This window comes from Diceros bicornis, chromosome X (genome assembly GCF_020826845.1).
Source record: "Diceros bicornis minor isolate mBicDic1 chromosome X, mDicBic1.mat.cur, whole genome shotgun sequence".
In the NCBI taxonomy this organism is placed as follows: domain Eukaryota; kingdom Metazoa; phylum Chordata; class Mammalia; order Perissodactyla; family Rhinocerotidae; genus Diceros; species Diceros bicornis.
In genome coordinates, this window is record NC_080781.1 from 76497059 (window position 1) to 76517150 (window position 20092).

General features: G+C 33.2%; 1 protein-coding gene across 5 annotated transcripts in view; it reads right to left on the reverse strand.

Moving 5' to 3' along the window:
* Positions 1-20092, reverse strand: part of RPS6KA6 (ribosomal protein S6 kinase A6) — a 154946-nt gene that overhangs the window by 69567 nt on the left and 65287 nt on the right. For all 5 annotated transcript variants that reach the window (XM_058536261.1, XM_058536259.1, XM_058536260.1 and 2 more), the window contains exons 7-9: positions 9321-9427; positions 9004-9041; positions 1015-1157 (exon numbers count right to left, since the gene is read on the reverse strand). In XM_058536261.1, the coding sequence (XP_058392244.1) occupies positions 1015-1157; positions 9004-9041; positions 9321-9427 (288 nt within the window). The remainder of the gene's footprint in view (positions 1-1014; positions 1158-9003; positions 9042-9320; positions 9428-20092) is intronic.

Genomic DNA, 20092 nt, shown 5'->3' on the forward strand with positions numbered 1-20092 from the left:
TCCTCCTACCTAGAAAATTACATGCAAATGCTTACAGGCTTATAGCCTCATTTCCTCCACCTTCACCTTCATTCTCCACCACTATTCTAGTCAAACTGGTTATCCACGTCTTTGCTAATATGATCACAATGCTATCCTTCTTGACATGCAGCTATTTAAATTTTATCCATACTTCAGGGCTTAATTTAAGTTCCACCTCCTCCACTTTTCCTATACCAACTTATATGAATTCTTGCCTGAATTCCTAAGTTATTTCCGCACAGTTTATTTAGCTATTCCGATTGTTTCCCCAACCAGATTATATGCCTTCTTAGGTCATACAAAATGCCAAATTTGTACTTTTAGTCTGTTCCCACCTTTCTGCCCTCCCCAAATGCCAGGCTTATAATAGTCACTTAATATAATGATGTGTCATATAGTGTGTCATTCAGTGATAAATAGGCAAAATAGATTATCAGGCTTCAAAAGAAAATTGTATTTGATTCAATAGCTATGCACTTATCATCCTATTTAATGCTGCAAATTCTATGCTTAATTTTATACCAAATTACTCCATATGCCCATATGCTAGGTACTGTGGGAGATGAAAAGTAGTGTAAGACACGATTGCTCTCCTCAAGAGGTTTACAATCTTACTAGGGACTTGCTTGAAACAATTTGACAATAAGACAGTATACGTAAGATGCTAAACTCTATGATACCTAATTACAACACCGTATAACTGCTAAATACAGTATAGTGAAATGTAAAATCTGGTAGGCCTTTTTCTAAGTTTTAAATTTGAATAGTTTGTAAAAGAATGCTGCCATTTACCTTTTCAGCTAGCAACTTGAAGAGAAATCAGAACACCAAAACTCTAATTCTTATTGTATAACAGCTAGCCAATCACAAGTTTTTTAATGATAATCATGAATTATCAGAACCCTTTCACCTGACACATCCCAAAATTTAAATTAAAATTCTAAATAATATTAACTTTATATTGGCATAACTTAAAAAAATAACACTACTTACCATAAGTACACCATATGACCACCAATCAGCACTCTGGGAATGACCTCTCCTATTTACTACTTCAGGTGCCATATACTCCACTGTACCACAAAATGAGTAAGCCTTCTTTTCTTGATCTACTGATTCCTTGCTGAGTCCAAAATCTATAATAAAAATGTTACACAAAAATATATCTGAAGATTTTCAGAAAATAGAAAATACCAAAGGAAACAAAATTATGTATTAAACCTGAAAACTATTCACCAATGGCCTATGATTACTCTTAAGAAAGCTCCTGTGAGACCAATAACGGAAAGCAGCCTGCATTTCATAATGATACTGTAAGAGCATTTAAAGATTGCTCAGTTAAATCTCATCCTCAAAATACATGTTTTCATGACTATACTAGAATATTGTTCAAGAATTTTAAGAGGACAACAATTAAATCGAGGCTGTCATAGTGATCTAAGTTTTAAAATAGATTAAGACAAAAAAGTGACAGTAACTTACACTTTTTTAAATGTTTAAAAAGGAAATTTTGCTTTGGCTTCGGTGAGCTTCCATTTTTGTTACAGCCTTCAAAGAGCTAAAGGTATCATTATATAAAAATCAATCTTATTTCTATGTACTAACAATGAAAAATTGGAAGTTGAAATTTAAAAAGCGTCATTTATAGGGGCTGGCCCGGTGGCACAGGCAGTTGAGTGCACACGCTCCGCTGCGGCGGCCCAGGGCTCGCCAGTTCGGATCCTGGGCGTGCACCGACGCACTGCTTGGCAGGCCATGCTGTGGCAGCGTCCCATGTAAAGTGGAGGAAGATGGGCATGGATGTTAGCCCAGGGCCAGTCTTCCTCAGCAAAAAGAGGAGGATTGGCAGATGTTAGCATAGGGCTCATCTCCTCACAAAAAAAAAAAAAGTATCATTTATAATACCACCAAAAACCCCCATGAAATCCACGGGTATAAATATACAAAGTATATGCAAGACCTATATGCTGAAAACTAGAAACACCACTGAAAGAAATCAAAGTAGATCTAAGTAAATGGGGAGATATACTATGTTCATGGTTTGGGAGATTCAATTCTGTTAAAGATGTCATAAAGATTCAATGAAACTAAAATCCTAGCAAGATTTCTTTTGTAAAAATCAACAAGCTGAATTTAAAATTTATATAAAAAGACAAAGAAAATAGAATAGCCAAAACAATTTTGAATAAGAAAAAAACTGAAGGACTTACACTACCTGACTTCAATACTTACTGTAAAGTTAGTAAACAAGACAGTGTGGTATTGAAGAAAGGCTAGACATATATATATATCAATGCAACAGGACTGTGTTCTAGACTGACACATACAGTCAGTTCTACTCTAAGGCTTGTTTTGAAAGTGCAAATTTGTTCCAATGCAATTGATACATTAGGAAACAATTTGAGCATAACGTGAAGTCAGGTTGGTTCACGTGTAATTTTGTCTGCAAGAAACACCACGTAAAACACTAGAAAACTGCACCTAGCTGAACCGAACCAAGTAGAAATACATACATGCACACACCTCAGACATCTGCCAGCTATTTTAGCTCATCATGTGTGTTATGAGCCACTCCGGTCCACCTGTAGTGTTAAAACTTTCCTCTCCATTCCAGATAATCTATCTTCCCCTACTTCACAATAACTTACAAACTTCAACCTTTCTGACACCAATTCTACAAGCAAATTTCAGGATTTTTTTCAAGGTAAAGTACCATATTTGTTGTAGTATTTATATATTCCTAATCATTTAGAACATGTAACACAATACTATCATTTTAATCAGCTTCTTATCTTTCTTTAATGTGTCACACTGGTTATATACTTTAGTGTTAAACCCCTAACCCCATTTTCCCCATAAGTCGTGTGCTTTCTATTATGCAATTATGCATGGTGCAGTGATTTTTAAGATCACATGTGTCGCAGTAACAGAACTGGCTATATATTCACATGTGTCGCAGTAACAGAACTGGCTATATATTGTAAATTGATTTCTGACAAAGGCGTAAAAGCAATTCCATGGAGAAAGGTCAGTCTTTTCAACAAATGGTGCCAGAACAATAGGATACTGACATACAAAAATCCATTCTCATACCATAAACAAACATTAACTCAAAATGAACTATATGTAAAACCTAAAACTGTATTATTCCAAAAGAAATATAGAAGAAAATCTTTGTGATCTTGAGCTGGGGAAGGATTTCTTAGATGCAACACTAAAATTATAATCCATAGAAGAAAAAAGCTGATAACTGGACTTCAGCAAAATCAATAACCGCTCTTCAAAAGATACTGTTCAGAAAATGAAAAAGAAGCTACACACTTCGAGAAAATATTTGCAAATCTCATATCTGATAAAGAACTTATATTCAGAGTATGAAAACTCAAAATTCAATAACAAGAAAACAATCCAATTTTTTTAAATGGGCAAAATATCTGAACAGACACTTCTCCAAAGAAATAAATACATGAAAATATGCTCAATGTTATTAGTTATTAGGGAAATGTAAATTAAAATCACAATTTAGTAGAGCTAAAATAAAAAATACTGACAATACCAAGTAATGGTGAGGATGCAGAGCAACTGGAGCTCTCATACACTGCTGGTGGGTATACAAAATGGTACAACCACTTTGGAAAACAGTTTGGAGGTTTCTCATTAAGTTAAACATACACTTACCATATGACCAAGCAATCCCACTCCTTTGGTATTTAGTCAAGTGAAATAAAAATTTATCTTCACATAAAACCTGTACATGAATATTTATAGTGGCTTTATTCGTTACTGCCAAAAACAAGAAACAACCCAAATGCCTCCTAATTGGGGACTGGATAAAGAAACCATGGTACCAGCATAAAATGGAACACTCCTCAGCAATTAAAAAAACAAATTATTGATACATGCAACAATATGGATGAATCTCAAATACACTATACTAAGTAAATGAAGCCAGATTCAAAAGGCTATATACTGTATGCCTCTGTTTATATTACATTATGGAAAAGGTAAAACCATAGGGCCAGAAAGCAGATTGCTGGTCGTCTAGGGGTAAAGGGAAGACTGACTTATAATGGGAAAATTTGGAGTGGGGGGTGATGGAACTGTTTTATATCTTGATATTGGTGGTGATTATAAGACTGGAACTGTTTTATATCTTGATATTGGTGGTGATTATAAGACTGTATGCATCTGTCAAAGCTTGCAGAACTATATAGGAAAAAGTGATATTTTTAAAAAAATAAACTTTATATTTTGAGACTATTGTATATTCACATGCAGTTATATGTAATACTACAGAGGCCCTGTTTACCCTTTACCCAGTTTCCCTCATGGTAACATCTTACAAAACTATATTACAGGGGCTTTGGGGGAAAAATAAATAAATAAATAAAAATTAAAAAAAAAAAAAAAAAGCAGAATGCTTTGGGCCGGCCCCGTGGCTTAGCGGTTAAGTGCGTGCGCTCCGCTGCTGGCGGCCGGGTTTCGGATCCTGGGGGCGCACCGACGCAGCGCTTCTCCGGCCATGCTGAGGCCGCGTCCCACATACAGCAACTAGAAGGATGTGCAACTATGACATACAACTATCTACTGGGGCTTTGAGGGAAAAATAAATAAATAAAATTATTAAAAAAAAAACAACTATATTACAATATCACAACCACAATATTGACAATAATGTAGTCAAGATACAGAATAGTTCCATCACCGCAAGGATCCATCACCACAAAGGATGAGTTTTACTCTGTGTAAATTATACCTTAATCTATAAATAAAAAAAGCTATAAGCTCTATACTGCTCTTTTAAAATAAAATGCCAACATTAATACTTAATTTTAGAACTCAAAACTGAATTTCTAACCATGCTCAATATTTTCATCTAAAAACCACTTATCCTTGTATAATAACTAAACGCATTATGATTTTCAGCATAATTTTAAAAAATCTTTCCAATGTATTGCTATGTTCTTTCTCTACATTTTGGACACTTTTAAGCTTTACACATTTCATTTCAAAAATTAAAGGTAATAAAAGCTAGTCTTTGAGGTCAGTTCAGCTGAATATAACAACATACCTTATAGAGAAGAACACTGGCTTCTTTGGCCATTCCAGAGAGGAGGAGGAAGGGAAGAGAATTTTCTTATCCTCTGTTACCTTTCAGAGACTTATGCCACTCCATAGAGGTCCTTTGCTGTACTATTTCTGACAAAACTGACATTTAACACTAGAATTTGCCAGTAACAAATTGACAAAGATTTTACAATAATAAGAGTTAGCTACAAGATTCAATAAAACATATGTTAATCAGTGGTTTTTCCAAGCCACTAATTTGAAAAGAAAACAAAATGTAGGAATCAGCTATATAAGGGGCAGTATATCTTTGTAACCTTAAATGACTTTTTTTTATAAGACTTCAAATTGTAGAAGCACACCCAGAACACAATAATTTGATGAGTATTTACTATATGTAATCTCATTGGCTAATTTGCAGATAATCATAAAAATCAATAAAATTGTGTGCACATTTTTTCCTTAAATATTCACCTCAAGTACTGTGTGATTTAAACTTATGACACTATATATTTTTTCTTCCCTCACTTTATAGAAATTACTCCTGAATTATGTCCCTTAGAAAACACATTACAGCAACCACAGACAACGCAAATCAATTGTGTGCTCAATTTGTAATTTTTAATGAGATATTATGAGTAAACATTTTTTTCTAAACAAGACAACTCATATAGTTTTTATATAGACTACAGAGGGGTGTTCCAGAAAAAATTAAGACATAAAGACAGTATAAATAATAATAATATATTAGCAAGTACATAGATATTTTGGGGGTATCCACTCTCATTCCCCTGATCTTCTACTATACAATCATAACCTCAGTATGAGGTCAATCAAGCCCAAAGCACAATCCTACCAAGGAACCTTTCTTTAGTCTACTGCCATTCCAGAGTAACCTGTTAAACATTAGGTCCATTCTATATATCTGGAGAATTTTTAAAGTGGACAGGCAAAAAGATAGGTATTGCCCCTCTCCAAAGATTATTCTGGGGAAACTTAGAATGCTGAGGAAGACCCTGCCTATTATAACTGATTGCAAGTGTCACACGTAAGTGAAGGTCCTTGAACATAAAACATCAGTCAGGATTTTACAGAATAAAATCTCAGTAGATAGTGTTAAAAATCTGTGAGTTCACTTTCAATGGTAAATTGTTCAGTATATTTATTCATAGCTTCTGCCTGCAATGCCAATTTGTGCTGGGGTTAGGTAGTGTGCCTGGAGTGGGAAGAAGGCTGGCCTCAGAGTCAAGTCTGAGGTTAAGGGCCTGGCTTTTACACTTCTCAGCTCTAAAACACTTGCCAATTGTCAAACCTCTTTTATCCTCAGTATTCTCATCCATAAAATGGGGATAAAATACCTTATCTCATATGCGCTATTGAGGTCATTAATTCATTCAACAAAATTATAGAGTATTACTGTGAGTTGGCACTGATCTAGGTGCTGGTGAGGCAGCAGTAAACAAAAACAAATTCCCCACTCCCATAGATCTTACATTCTGGGAGTTAGGGGGGGTTACTAAACAATTACACACATGAATATACAATATGTCAGGAAGTACTAAGAGCTAAGAAGAAAAAGAAAACCTGGTAAGAGAATAGAGAGAGATAGGGGGTGGGATGATATATTAGACATATCACTGGTATCAATGACAAATAGCAATCAATCTGGTACTTTTGACTATAGTATTCAAAATGGAAGGAAGGAAGGAGATAGAAAAGGAAGGAGGAAAAGAGGGAGGGAAGGAGGGAGGAAAGACACACAGAAGATAAGAAACCAAGTAAGGAAGAAAAAGAAAAGAAGAAAACAAAGGAAAGAATAAAAATAAAATAAAGGAAAAAATGAAAAATAAAGTTTTAAAGTACTTGCTGTGAATGATCACACTTTAACCAAGCTTACTGGAATGTTGTGAGGTTAAATCAATAAGTTTATTACTCATTACAAAACTCTCAATTAGGTTATAATCATAAAACAGTATAAATTATTTAATATTTATTATTTTGTACTTTTTTTAAAGAAATATGGGTGCCATTTTAAGGAAAATAGATTGAATTGTTAAAAAATATATATAAATAACATTTTCTTCCTGTGGCAAGCCTTGTGTCCCTTGCTTATAAATTAACATTGATTCTAAATACTCTTCTCTCTTCATCTAGTTTAAGTTCAAAAGGTGTAAAAGCAGAATTCACATTATAAAACTAAATATAAAACAATTTGACATCATTATTAACTTATGTAGAAGAGAGATATAGGTAGGATTTATTCTACTCGTTTCCCACCTCCCTTCCTCACTTCTGATAAAACAGGTATAATTTATTAAGAAAAGTGAAAAGAATTAAATTCTAATTAGCTTTGCAACTCAAGTTTTATTGCTGTAAAATAAAAATTATATTCTACACAAAATTTCAAAACTCCGATGTTCTCTCTTCATACTTTTTTTCCTTTTCCTTTTATAATCCCTTTAAATCTACTTTGCTTCTTTTACATATGAAAAAGAGAAGCAGGCTATGAATCAATAAGATTCACTGAACTGTATTTGAACTTTGTCACATTTGCTTCAGCTTTCAAGTTAACAGCTTCATACTTTATTTTTACATTGAAGCAGTATACTTAGGAATTTAAAGCAACTTACCTTTAAAGTGTACTGGTCCAAAATTCTCTGTAAAGACCACATCTTCATTTTATCTCTGTTTTAACATTCTGATAATTAAATATAGAATTTACTATCTATTTAAAATATAAGAAACCTCTGAGATTGGCTCATTCAGCATAATGCCCTTGAGTTCATCCAAGTTGTTGCATACATCAAGAGTTCTTTCCTTTTTATTGCTGGGTAGTATTCCTTTGTATAGATGTATCACAGTTTGTTTATCCATTCACTCTTTGAAGGACATTTCCAGTCTTGGGCTATTACAAATAGAGCTGCTATGAAAATTCATGTATAGGTTTTTGTGTGCAAATAAGTTTTTATTTCTTTAGGATAAATGCCCAGGAGTGTGACAACTGTATGGTTCTATTTATATCATATTCTCAAAATAACAAAATTAGACACATAGAACAGATAAGTGGTTGCCAGGAGTTAGGGAAGGGGGAGGGAGGGTGTGACTATAAATGGGCAGCACAAGAGAGTTCTTTTGCGGTTGTAGAACAGTTTTGCATATTGATTATGGTGGTAGCATTCAAATCCATATATGTAATAAAATGTCACAGAATTATACACGAACAGAAAAACAAATGCATGCAAAAACTAGTGAAATCTAAGTAAAGTATATAGTCCAGTTAGTTGTACTGTACCAATCAATTTCCTGAGTTAGATAATGCACTGCAGTTTTGTAAGATGTCACCATTGGGGGAAGCTGGGTAATGGGTACACAGGACCTCTCAGTACTATTTTTGCAACTTATTCTGAGTCTATAATTATTTCAAAATAAAAAGTTTTTTAAAAAGGTATAATAAGGATACTTTAGGCCTAAGAGTCCTGTGAGGATTAGCATAGTGTGTTAGACATAGTAAACCCTCAATATTCAAAATAAAACATACGTTTTTACAAATATAGAACAAAATGAACCACTGATTGTGAAACACTTAAGTTTATAATTCACTAATTTCAAATGTGATAACTAATGATAAATCTTTCAGTCTAGACTGAAACTAAGATAATGTGCTTTTACCTAAAAAACCAAATGTCATTTCTTAATTAGGATATCAACTTTATTGTATAATTTTTTGGTATTACAATTAGAACATATTTAGAACTATCTTATCTACCTTTTAAATGAACTTTAGTTCATAAAAAGATGAACAAAATGCAAATTAAATCAAGAAAAAGGAAAAAAGAAAACAGGCTTAGACAAATATGTATTAAAATAATGAAAAGTATAAAATAGGCTTAGGCTAAAATGAGAAAATTTGCATACCTGTTAACTTGATATGTCCTACTTCATCAAGCAAAATGCTGTAAATCAAAATTCACATTCAACAAGATGGAATAAAATATTTTCATATAAAACATTTACATAAAAATCATCATAAACTTAAAATACTAAGTATCTGATATACTGAAAATTTTTTAAATGATTGAAAATCAAAGGGCATCTTATGAAGATTACTTTTTATTAGTAAGTTTCATATACTTACATAATTCATATATATATATTTTCATATAATCTTGAAAATAAAAGACTTAATGGAGAAAAAAGTAGTTATAGGATACATAAGGAGAATACAGCTTTACTTTTCTGGCTTCAGGTCTCTATATACAATTCCTAATCGGTGCAGATGATCCAAAGCAAGGGCCAGTTCTGCAAGGTAGAATTTCACATCTTCCTCTGTAAACAGAACCTAAAATAAAATAATAATTTACCATTTGATCTTTTTGCAATATTGATTTGTTTTTAATTTACTTCTTTAAAAACCAGTAAACAGACAATTCTAGGCAAATAAGAAAATAAGAGAAGTAGATAGATGAAACTAACCTGTTTAAGAATCCTTCTCGTCAATATTAACCATTTTAATTTAAATCTTCCTAAAATATATCATGTAGTTTGCATATCTTATTACACTGAGTATACTGCACAGGATTTATTTTCTTAATGACTTAGTGTCATAATATGATTATTAATTTTAGTACTCTACTACAACATAGGTATGCCCTCAGGAAGGCATTTGAAGTATATAGGATATTTTGATTTAGCGTTGGTAATTCCACTATTTTCTCTTTCACTGTCTACTATCACTTCTCAGAGATTTCGCCTTTAGCAGCTCTACTAACCCAAAGCTTCTAATATACCAACACAAGTTGTTAAATTAGTAACTCTTATACTGAACATAGTTCTAAATCCAATCTGTGACCTAAGGGGTAGCTCCAGGCCTCTTCTGCTAGTAAAGTACATGAGTTTAATGGCACTGTATTCCTTGATCTTTTTGTGCCTGGGAATAGAGCTGCTATGATGAAGTGAAAAGAGCCCTGGACTTGGAATCAGAATTCGCAGTGTAACATTTGAGATGTCACTTAGCCCTCCAGGCTTCAGTTTCTAAACCCCGAAAAATAAGGATAATAATGTCTGCTATATCTACCTAACAAGGTAGTTGTGGGAGTCAAATTAGTTTACGTGGAAAAAAAGCTGTGTAAATTGTAAAATGTTTTGTGTGCAACCCTGAGGTATTATTACATATTTTAATATATAATATAGATTATAATTATTATATTACATAATTAATATATAATTAATTAATATATAATTATTATGTAATTACAATTATATTATTGTAATATTAATTATTACATATATTATTATTATGTCTATATTCATTCATAAGTGAGTGCTAATTTACATACAAATATCTGGATTATTAGAAAAACTCAAAATTTGAATGAAATTTCATAAAATCTTGTAATTGGCTTGCCTATTTAGAATTACAGCCACTGAATTACATAACACAGACTCAGGTTACTAGTAAAATTGCAGAGAATGAGCAGTTGAAGATAAATTTTGATACTCCACCTACTTTAAAAAATAATCCATAGAGAAACAAAGATTGTTTATTATTTTAAGTTTCAGACGAGTTCACTTGAATATTATATAATGGTAAAAGTAGAAAAACATCATTTTCACTTGATATTTTATTAAGAATAAAAATACTTGTTACTTGTTTAAATTCTGAGGAAGGCTAATCAAAATGTTCATTGTGGGGCCAGCCTGGTGGCGTAGTGGTTAAGTTTGTGCACTCTGCTTTGGTGGCCCAGGGTTCGCAGGTTCCAATCCCGGGCACGGACCTATGCACTGCTTATCAAGCCATGCTGTGGCAGATGTCCCACATATAAAGTGGAGGAAGATGGGCACAGATGTTAGCCCAGGGCCAATCTTTCTCAGCAAAAAGAGGAGGATTGGCAACAGATGTTAGCTCAGAGCTAATATTCCTCACACACACACACACACACACAAATGTTCACTGAAACCTAACACATATGAAAACCCTAAACAAAAATCTTTCAAACTTTAAAGAAGAAACTTTGCCTAGGTTACAGTTTATGGCAAGCATATTATCTTGTCATGAAGCTGAATCTGTGGAAAGCCTCATGATGGATGCAAATGAGAAACTTACAAGTAGCAATTATGTGCCAGTCACTATATATTCATTATGTTACTACAGTCTTCCAAACAAGCCTATGAGGTAGGTATTATCACCACCTTATGTATGGAAAAAGAGACTCAGTGATAAAGTAACTTGCCCAGAATAACAAAGCTAGTAAGAAACAGGCCCAGGATTTGAACTCAGAAATACCTGTCCATAAGAACTATCTCTTCCCCAGAAGCCACTTCTGTGATATGCCATGTTACAACTGTTTTTTTAGTTTTAGATTCACTACCATTAATGCTTTCCTATTCACTAATCAACCTATCATAAATACCCCCCCAAAATGAAAATCATCTAAAACCCCAGCACCCTAAGGTAAGCACTGCTAGTCTTTTGTTGACTGCTCTTCAAATAGTTCGTGTATGTATGTATATGTGTGTGTGTATGAGCGTGTGTGTTTTAACATATTTGAGATCATACTATATATACTATTTAGTGGCTTCCCTTTTCTCTACTTAATACTATATCATGAGCATTCTCCTATATCTGTAAAACTTATTTACAAAGAGTTTTCAACAGCTGCACAATATCAACATACTAATTTACCATAATTTATCTAAATATTCATTTAGGTTATTTCTAGTTTTTCACTATTTTAAATAACTCTATAATATACATATATGTTTTTGATATTTATGATTATTTCCCCAAAATGGATTCCTAAGGAATAAAACAGGAAATACTGGGTCAAGGAGCATAAATACTCCACAATTCTTGATATACACAAAATTATTTTCCAAAAAGATTACAATAATTTCCACTCCCATCAGCAGTTTATGAAAGCATTTGTCTTACCACATCCATGATAGCACCGAATATTACCTTTTACAAAATTTTTTCTAATTGGATATACAAAAATGGCATCAATTGTTTTAATTTAAATTTTGATTCTTAGGCTAAACATTTTTTCCATGTCTAGTGGCTTTTCTATTTTTTTAGTGAATTATCAGTAATGTTTTTTGCTTATTTTCCATTACTGACTTACTGTTTTTTCAATTGGTGTAGCCCTTTAAATATTAAAAATGTCAGTTCTCCATATTACTTGTAAATATTTTCCCTGTTGTGCTGGTTTTTGATGTTCAGTAATTCCTAATTTTTTAGTCAAATTTATGTTTTATTTCTGTATGATTTTCCTTCATTACTTTAATGATTAAAGAGACCTCCATTCAATGGTCGACTATATGTTCAGCTGAATTGTCTGTTAGGATGATTGTTTTTCCAGATTTAGCTCTTCAATGTAAGTAAAATTTATCTTTGTATGTGGTAGAGATGACAATTTAAAATGATTTTTTTCTGAAATATCTAACCAATTTCTCATATACTGTTTACTGAAAAATCAATATCTTTGACATGAACTTGTGATTCTTCCTCTATCATAATAACATATGGTAAGTCATATATACCAGAATATTCCTGGGCTATAACAGTGTCTAATCTTGTGTTGACACACTGATGTTTTGCTTATAGCAGTCGTTTTATAAAGTTTTAAATAAGAAGTAGGGAAAGGAAAGGGTGTTATTTTCAAAACGTCTTAGTTGTATTCATTTGTTTACTTTTCCAGATAAGCTGGTAAAATCATTCTGTCAACTTCAAACAAACAAAAATTCCTACTGGGACTTTGTTCAGAATATTTTTACCCCTATAAATAAACTCTTGAAGAATTGGCAGTTTTACAATTATCAGCCATTTATCCCACTGTATTTTCTTGATATTAGCAAAGAAGGGCATGGCTTAAGAATTTTGTGTGTGTTTGTGTGTGTGTATGTGTTATGTGTTTATTTTGGGAGAGAGAAATTTGGGGAGGTATCATTCCCTTTAAAATATATATGATGTACATTATAAAATTATTTAACACATAAAATAATGTACTCTTTAAAGTCTTTTTCTAAGGCATAAAGAATAAGTCCTCATTTTGAATGATATAACAGATTTTTTTGTACACACAAGTAACATATAACCAATAAACAACTTCTTATTAATAAGCTATCTATACAAGTAACCATTAAATCATTTTTTAAAAGCCTATTCAATGAATATACTAATTTATTGTCTTTTGGGAAATGCATTTAAAATTCTTGCTCTTACCTAATATTCCAGACTTAGGAATCAAAACTTACTGACTGCATCTCTGTGCTAGTATGGGTTTAGATAGTCCCACATCGAGAATGGAGGTCTGAAGAGTTTAAAAGAAAATTAGAAATGACTACAAGTAAGAACTTCTCAAACACATTCTTGACACTTCTACAATCTAACAAAAGAAATCACGAATACTGGAAGCTTGTTATACTGTTGTCCCTCTGTGTCTTGGGACCAGCTTTTAACAACATCCTTTAAAGACCCTCCTTGGAAGGGGGTCCTAGACAGACCCTACCACATACTGAATTTTGTTCTATAGTAAACAATATACCAAGATCACAGTCTTGTGTTCATGCATGGCACGTTTTGCACTGGAGGTAGACAGATATAAGCCAGAGACCTTAGCCACTTAAGCACTGGCTAGCATCCCAGAAGCACACTGTTCCTTTTTCACAGCAAGTTCCAGAGATCTGGGAATCAACAGTAGCTCCCCTACACTCAACATTTTAATTCTGGAAGTGAGATGCTGAACCACTATCACCCAATTAAAATGCTACTCCCAGACTACCACTTCAAGACAAAATGAAGTAGACAAGGACAGGATTTAATCTCCCACCCGATGAAACAACTGAAACATAGGACAAAATATATGAAATGACACTTTTCAAGACACTGCACATCACGCAACAAAGGACAGTGAATACTGAGAGATGGGAAACAAATGAATTAACAACTACAACTGTCCTAGCTTACTACCTAGAAAGAGTTTCCAAGCAGCAGTGCAGGGAGGGATAAATCAGGCAGAGCCTGGAAGACTCCCTGAGTTGATGAGATGGAGCTGAGAGTCTGGGGAGACAAGAAGGATAGAATTCACAAGATAGAATACAGACGGGAGAAGTGCACAGAGAAAGAACTATAGAGCTATGTAAACGGTCTCCCTCAAGTATTCAGCAGAGAAATGCTCAGCACATGTAAGTGAGAAAACCAATCTGAGCCAGGAAAAGAACCAATGAAAGGATTATAGGGACTAATCTACGGAACACACACAGGGCTAGGAATAGTTCCTGTTACCTCCAGCCAGAGCAGAAAACTTTATAATTCACAGGACATTGGGTGGAGTAATCAGAAGGGTTGGTTTCAGAGTGGAGCAAAATTAACCCTTGATTAAACAACCTGAAAGAATCAAACTAGTTCCACATTCTGGAACAAAGCTCAGCAATATTTATAAGAATACAAAAATATTCACCACCTAACACGGTAAATTTCAGAATGCTTGCTATCCAATAAAAAATTGCCAATCCTGGATCTGAGGAAACTACTTGAGCCCAGGAAAGGAACAACTCTAAAGGATTAAAAGAAAAAACCCAAAGAACTCAGAAAGGAGCAGGATAGGTCCCGTTCCCAACAGTGAGAGTGAAAAACCTTATAATTCACAGGGTGTTGGCAAGAGTACTAAGAAGGGTCATGCATCAGTATTGGGAAAAATTAATCCTAGACTAAATTCTGCTCTGGTTCCACATAACAAAGCTTAAAAGCAAGAGTCAAAAGGTTAACTGCACCCCAGAACAAAGCTAAATACTACTTATAAGAAAACAAAAGTATCTAGAGCACAAGAAACTTAAATTCACAATGCCTGCCATCCAATAAAAAATGACTAGGCAATTATGCTGCCATTGAAGCATGAAAGGCAGCCATAGACAATACTTAAACAAATGGGTGTGGCTGTCTTCCAATAAAACTTTATTTACCAAAACAAACAACTGGCCATATTTGGCCTGAGACCATAGATTCCTGACTCCTGAGTTAAAGATTTATACTACGAACCCTAAAGCAACTATTAAAATAACATAACAAAGTATTATAGATAAAAAGGCAATTGCAGAGATAAAAATTAAATTGTGAAAAATAATTAATTAAAAATAAGGCATAATAAGAAAGGAAAAAGAACAAAGAACAGATAGGACAAAAAAAAACACTAAATAGCAAGATGGGAGATTTAAACCCAATGATATCAATAACCATATTAAATGCAATAGGTCAAACACTCCAATTAAAAGCCATAGATTTTTACTGGATAAAAAGCAAAGATAATTATACGCTGCCTTAAGTACTGCACATTAAATATAAAGACAGAAATAGATTAAATAAAAATATGAAAAACAATATACCAAGCTAACAATAATAAAAAAGCTGGAGTAACTATATTAATATCAAAGTAGATTTCAAAGTAAAGAACATTAGCAGGGATAAAATAAGTCATTTCATAATGATAAAGGGGTCAATTCATTAAGAGGGAATGATAATTCTAAATGTTTATGCTTAATGTTATGCTTAACTTAATAAAATAATTTTGAAATACATGAAGCAAAAACCGACAGAAATTCAAGAATAGAAAAATCCATAAGTATACTCAAAGGTTTCAATCTCTCTCAAAAATTTATAGAACACATGGCAAAAAATGAGGAAGAATATAGTAGACTTAATACCACTATCACACAACTTAATCTAATTGACATTTATAGAACCTTCCACTACCCAACAGCAGAATACACATTCTTCTCAAGTGCATATGGAACATTTACCAAGATACATTATAGTCTGAAGCATAAAACAATTATAAGTGAATTTAAGAGAATTCAAGTCATACAAAGTATGCTTTATGATCACAGTGAAATTAAATTAGAAATCAATAATAGAAAGTTATCTGGAAAACGCCCACATATTTGTCAATAACATACTTCTAAATAACCCATGAGTCAAAGAAGAAATAAAAAAGAAATTAGAAAGTATGTTGAACTGAAAGACAATAAAAACATGACATATCAAAATTTGGGGGATGCTACTACAGCAGTGTCTAGAGGAAATTTATACTACTACAAACCTGTATTAGAAAAGAAGAAAGGAGCCAGCTCTGATGGCCTAGTGGTTAAAGTTCAGCATGCTCCGCTTTGGCGGCCCGGGTTTGGTTCCTGGGTGCAGAACCAGGCTGCTCACCTGTCAGTAGTCATGGGGCGGCAGATCACATAAAAGAACCAGAAGGACTTACAACTATAATACACAACTACATACTGGGGCTTTGGAGAGGAAGGAAAAAGGAAAAAAGAAAAAAGAGAGGAAGACTGGCAACAGATGTTAGCTCAGGGCGAATCTTTCCCAACAAAAAACACAAGCTCTTTATTAAAAAAGAAAAAAAGAAAAAAAAGAAAAGAAGAAAGGTCTCAAACCAATAACTTCAGCTTCCATCTTAGAAACCAAAAACACAAAGTAAGCAGAAAAAATGAAGTAATAAAGATTAAAGTGAAAAATAATGAAACAGAAAACAAATACAATAGAGAAAATCAGGGAAACCAAAAGCTGATTTTTTTTTAAAGCAGAACAATAAAACTGATAAACCTCTAGCAAGGCTAAGCAAGACAAAAACAAGAGAAGACACAAAATACCAACATCAGGAATGACAGTATCAACATCACTGATGAGTCTACAGCTATAAAAAGGATAATAAGGGAATATTATGAATAACTTTATGCCAATGAATTTGATAACTATGATGAAATGGACAAATTCCTTAAAAGACACAAGATACCAACCTCATTCAAAAAAGAAAGATAAACTGAATAGCCCCAGTCTATTAAATAAATTAAATTTGTAGTTAAACATCTTACCATTAAGAAAAACTCCAGGCCCATATGGCTTCACTGGTGAATTCTACCAATCATTTAATGACAATTTAACATTGAACTTTTCCAGAAAATTGAAGAGGAGAAAACACTACCCAACTCATTCTATGAAACCAGAATTGTACTGACATTAAAACTAGACATAAACAATACAAGAAAACTACAGTCAAATATCCCTCATGAAAACAGATGTAAAAATTCTTAACAAACTTTTAGCAAATATCATCCAACAATATGCAAAAAGGATACATCATAACCACATAGGGTTCATCTACAGATGCAAGGCTGCTTCAATATTTGATAATCAATCAACGTAATTCACCATATCAAATGATTAAAGAAGAAAAAATATATGATTATCTCAATAAGTGCAGAAAAAGAATTTGACAAAACCTAACATACATTCCTAATACAAACTCTCAAAAACCTAGTAACAGAAGGGAATTTTCTCAACCCGATAAAGAACATGTGAAAAGACCTACAATTAACTTTGTAATTTATGGTGAAATTATGCTTTCCCCTTAAGATCAGAAACAAGCCAAGAAATGTCTGTTCTTACCAATTCAACACCGGACTTGAGGGTCAAGCCCATGCAACAAAGAAAAATAAAAGAAATAAACGACATCCATAATGGAAAAGAAGAAGAAAATCTCCTTATTTACAGATTACAAATAGAAAATTCTATGGAATCTACAAAAAAACTGCTAAATGTAATAAGTAAGTTTAGTTAGATTGTGGGATACAAGTTCAGTATAAAAAAATCAATTGTATTTCCATCTAATTCGAAAATGAAATTAAGAAAGTAATTCCATTTACAATGGCATTTAAATAAAGAGATAAATCTGACTAAAAATATGCAAGACTTGTACACTGAAAAACCACAAGACTGCTGAGAGAAATTAAAGACTCCTCAAATAAATGGAGAGAGAGACCATTTTCACGGATTAGAAGACTCAATATTGTGAAAATGTTAATTATCTGCAAATTGACTTATAGATTCAATGCAATTCCAATCAAAATCTCAGCAGGCTTTTTTTGTAGAAAGTGAAAAGCTGATTTTAAAATTGATAAGAGGGGCCGGCCCTGTGGCTTAGCGGTTAAGTGTGCACATTCCACCACTGGCGGCCCGGGTTCGGATCCCAGGTGCGCACCGACGCACCACTTGTCGGGCCATGCTGAGGCGGCGTCCCGCATACAGCAACTAGCAGGATGTGCAACTATAACATACAACTATCTACTGGGGCTTTGAGGAGAAAAAGAGAAATAAAAAGGAGGAGGATTGGCAATAGATGTTAGCTCAGGGCCAGTCTTCCTCAGCAAAAAGAGGAGGATTGGCATGGATGTTAGCTCATGGCTGATCCTCACACACACACACACAAAAAAAAATTGATAAGAAAATGTAAAGGACCTAGAAGAGGCAAAACAATTTTGAAAAAGTGCAAAGCTCAAGGATGTGCACTATCTGACTTGAAAATACATTATAAAAGTACAGTATTCAAGAAAGTGTGCATAAAGATAGACAAACCGATCAACGGAACAGAATAGAGTGTCCAGAAATAGATCTTCACATATATGGTCAATTGATTTTCAAAAAAAATGCAAGGTAATTCAGTGGAGAAAGTGTAGTCTTTCCAATGATGATGCTAGAACAGTGGGATATCTATACGCAAAAACAAAAGGACTTTGACTTCAACACATATCTATCACTATATACTAAAATAAACTCAAAATGGATTATAAACTTAAATGTAAAACCTAAAACCAAAAAACCTCTACAAAACATAGGAGAAAATCTTTGTGACCTGGGATTAGGCAAATATTCCTTAAATAGGGCACCAAAAACACAATTCATAAAAGGAAAAATATTATAAATCAGACTTTATCAAAATAAAGAACTTCTGCTTTTTGAAAGACGTTAAAGAGAACAAAAAGACAAAGCATAGATCAGAAGAAAATATCTGCAAACAACATATATGATAAAGGACTTACCATCCAAAATATATGAAGACTCTCAGAACTCAGTAAGAAAAAGAAAACCCAATAAAAAATGGGCCAAAGATTTAAACAGACATTTTATCAAGGAAGATAGATAGATGTCAAATAAGTGCATGAAGAGACGTTCAACACCATTAGTCATTAGGGTAATACAATTCAAAACCACAATAAGGTACCACTACACACTTATCAGATGTCCAAAATTAAAACAAGACTGACCATACCAAGTGTCAGCAAGGATGTGGAGCAAATGAAACTCTCATATGCTGCTGGTGGGAATGTAAAAATTACATAACCACTTTGGAATACAGTTTGACAGTGTCTTTAAAATAAGTTAAAACATATACCTACTATATAACCCAGTCATTACACTCATAGGTATTTAACCATGAAAAATGAAAACATATGTCCATACAATCACTTGTGCTTGAATGTTTGTAGCAGCTTTATTAGCAATATCCAAAAACTGCAAACTCAAACATCCATCAACAAGTGAATGAATAAACAAATTGTGGTGTATCCATACAGTGGAATACTACTCAGCAATAAAAATGAATGATCTATTGATACATGCAACAACATGGTGAATCTCAAAATAATTACTCTGAGTTAAATAAGCCAGATAAAAAAAGAATACATAATATATGACTCCATTTATATCAAGTCCTGGAAAACGCAAACCAAACAGTGACAGAAAGCAGATTCAGTAGGAACGGGCAGGAGGGAGCCATTACAAAGGGGCACAAGAATACTGTTGGGGATGCTGGATAAGCTAATTATTCTGATTGTGATGATGGTTTCATTAGTATATACAAAATGTCAAAATTTATCAAAGTGTATAGTTTAATATGTACAGTTTATTGTATGTCAATTATACCTCCATAAAGCTGTTTTAAACATGAATAAATTAAACACTACTCCCAGAAGCATTTTGGTAGCTTGACTAGCCAAAGTGCTAGGCTTGTCCCTATCTACTTCACCCAGCTATTTATATTGATCTTGCGCCTAAGAGAATAACGAGTAGCACATTGAGATGATCTACATGACAGTTAGACAGATAATGTCATTAACTGGCACATCCATTAAATACTATGCAATGAAACAAACAGAATAATTATCA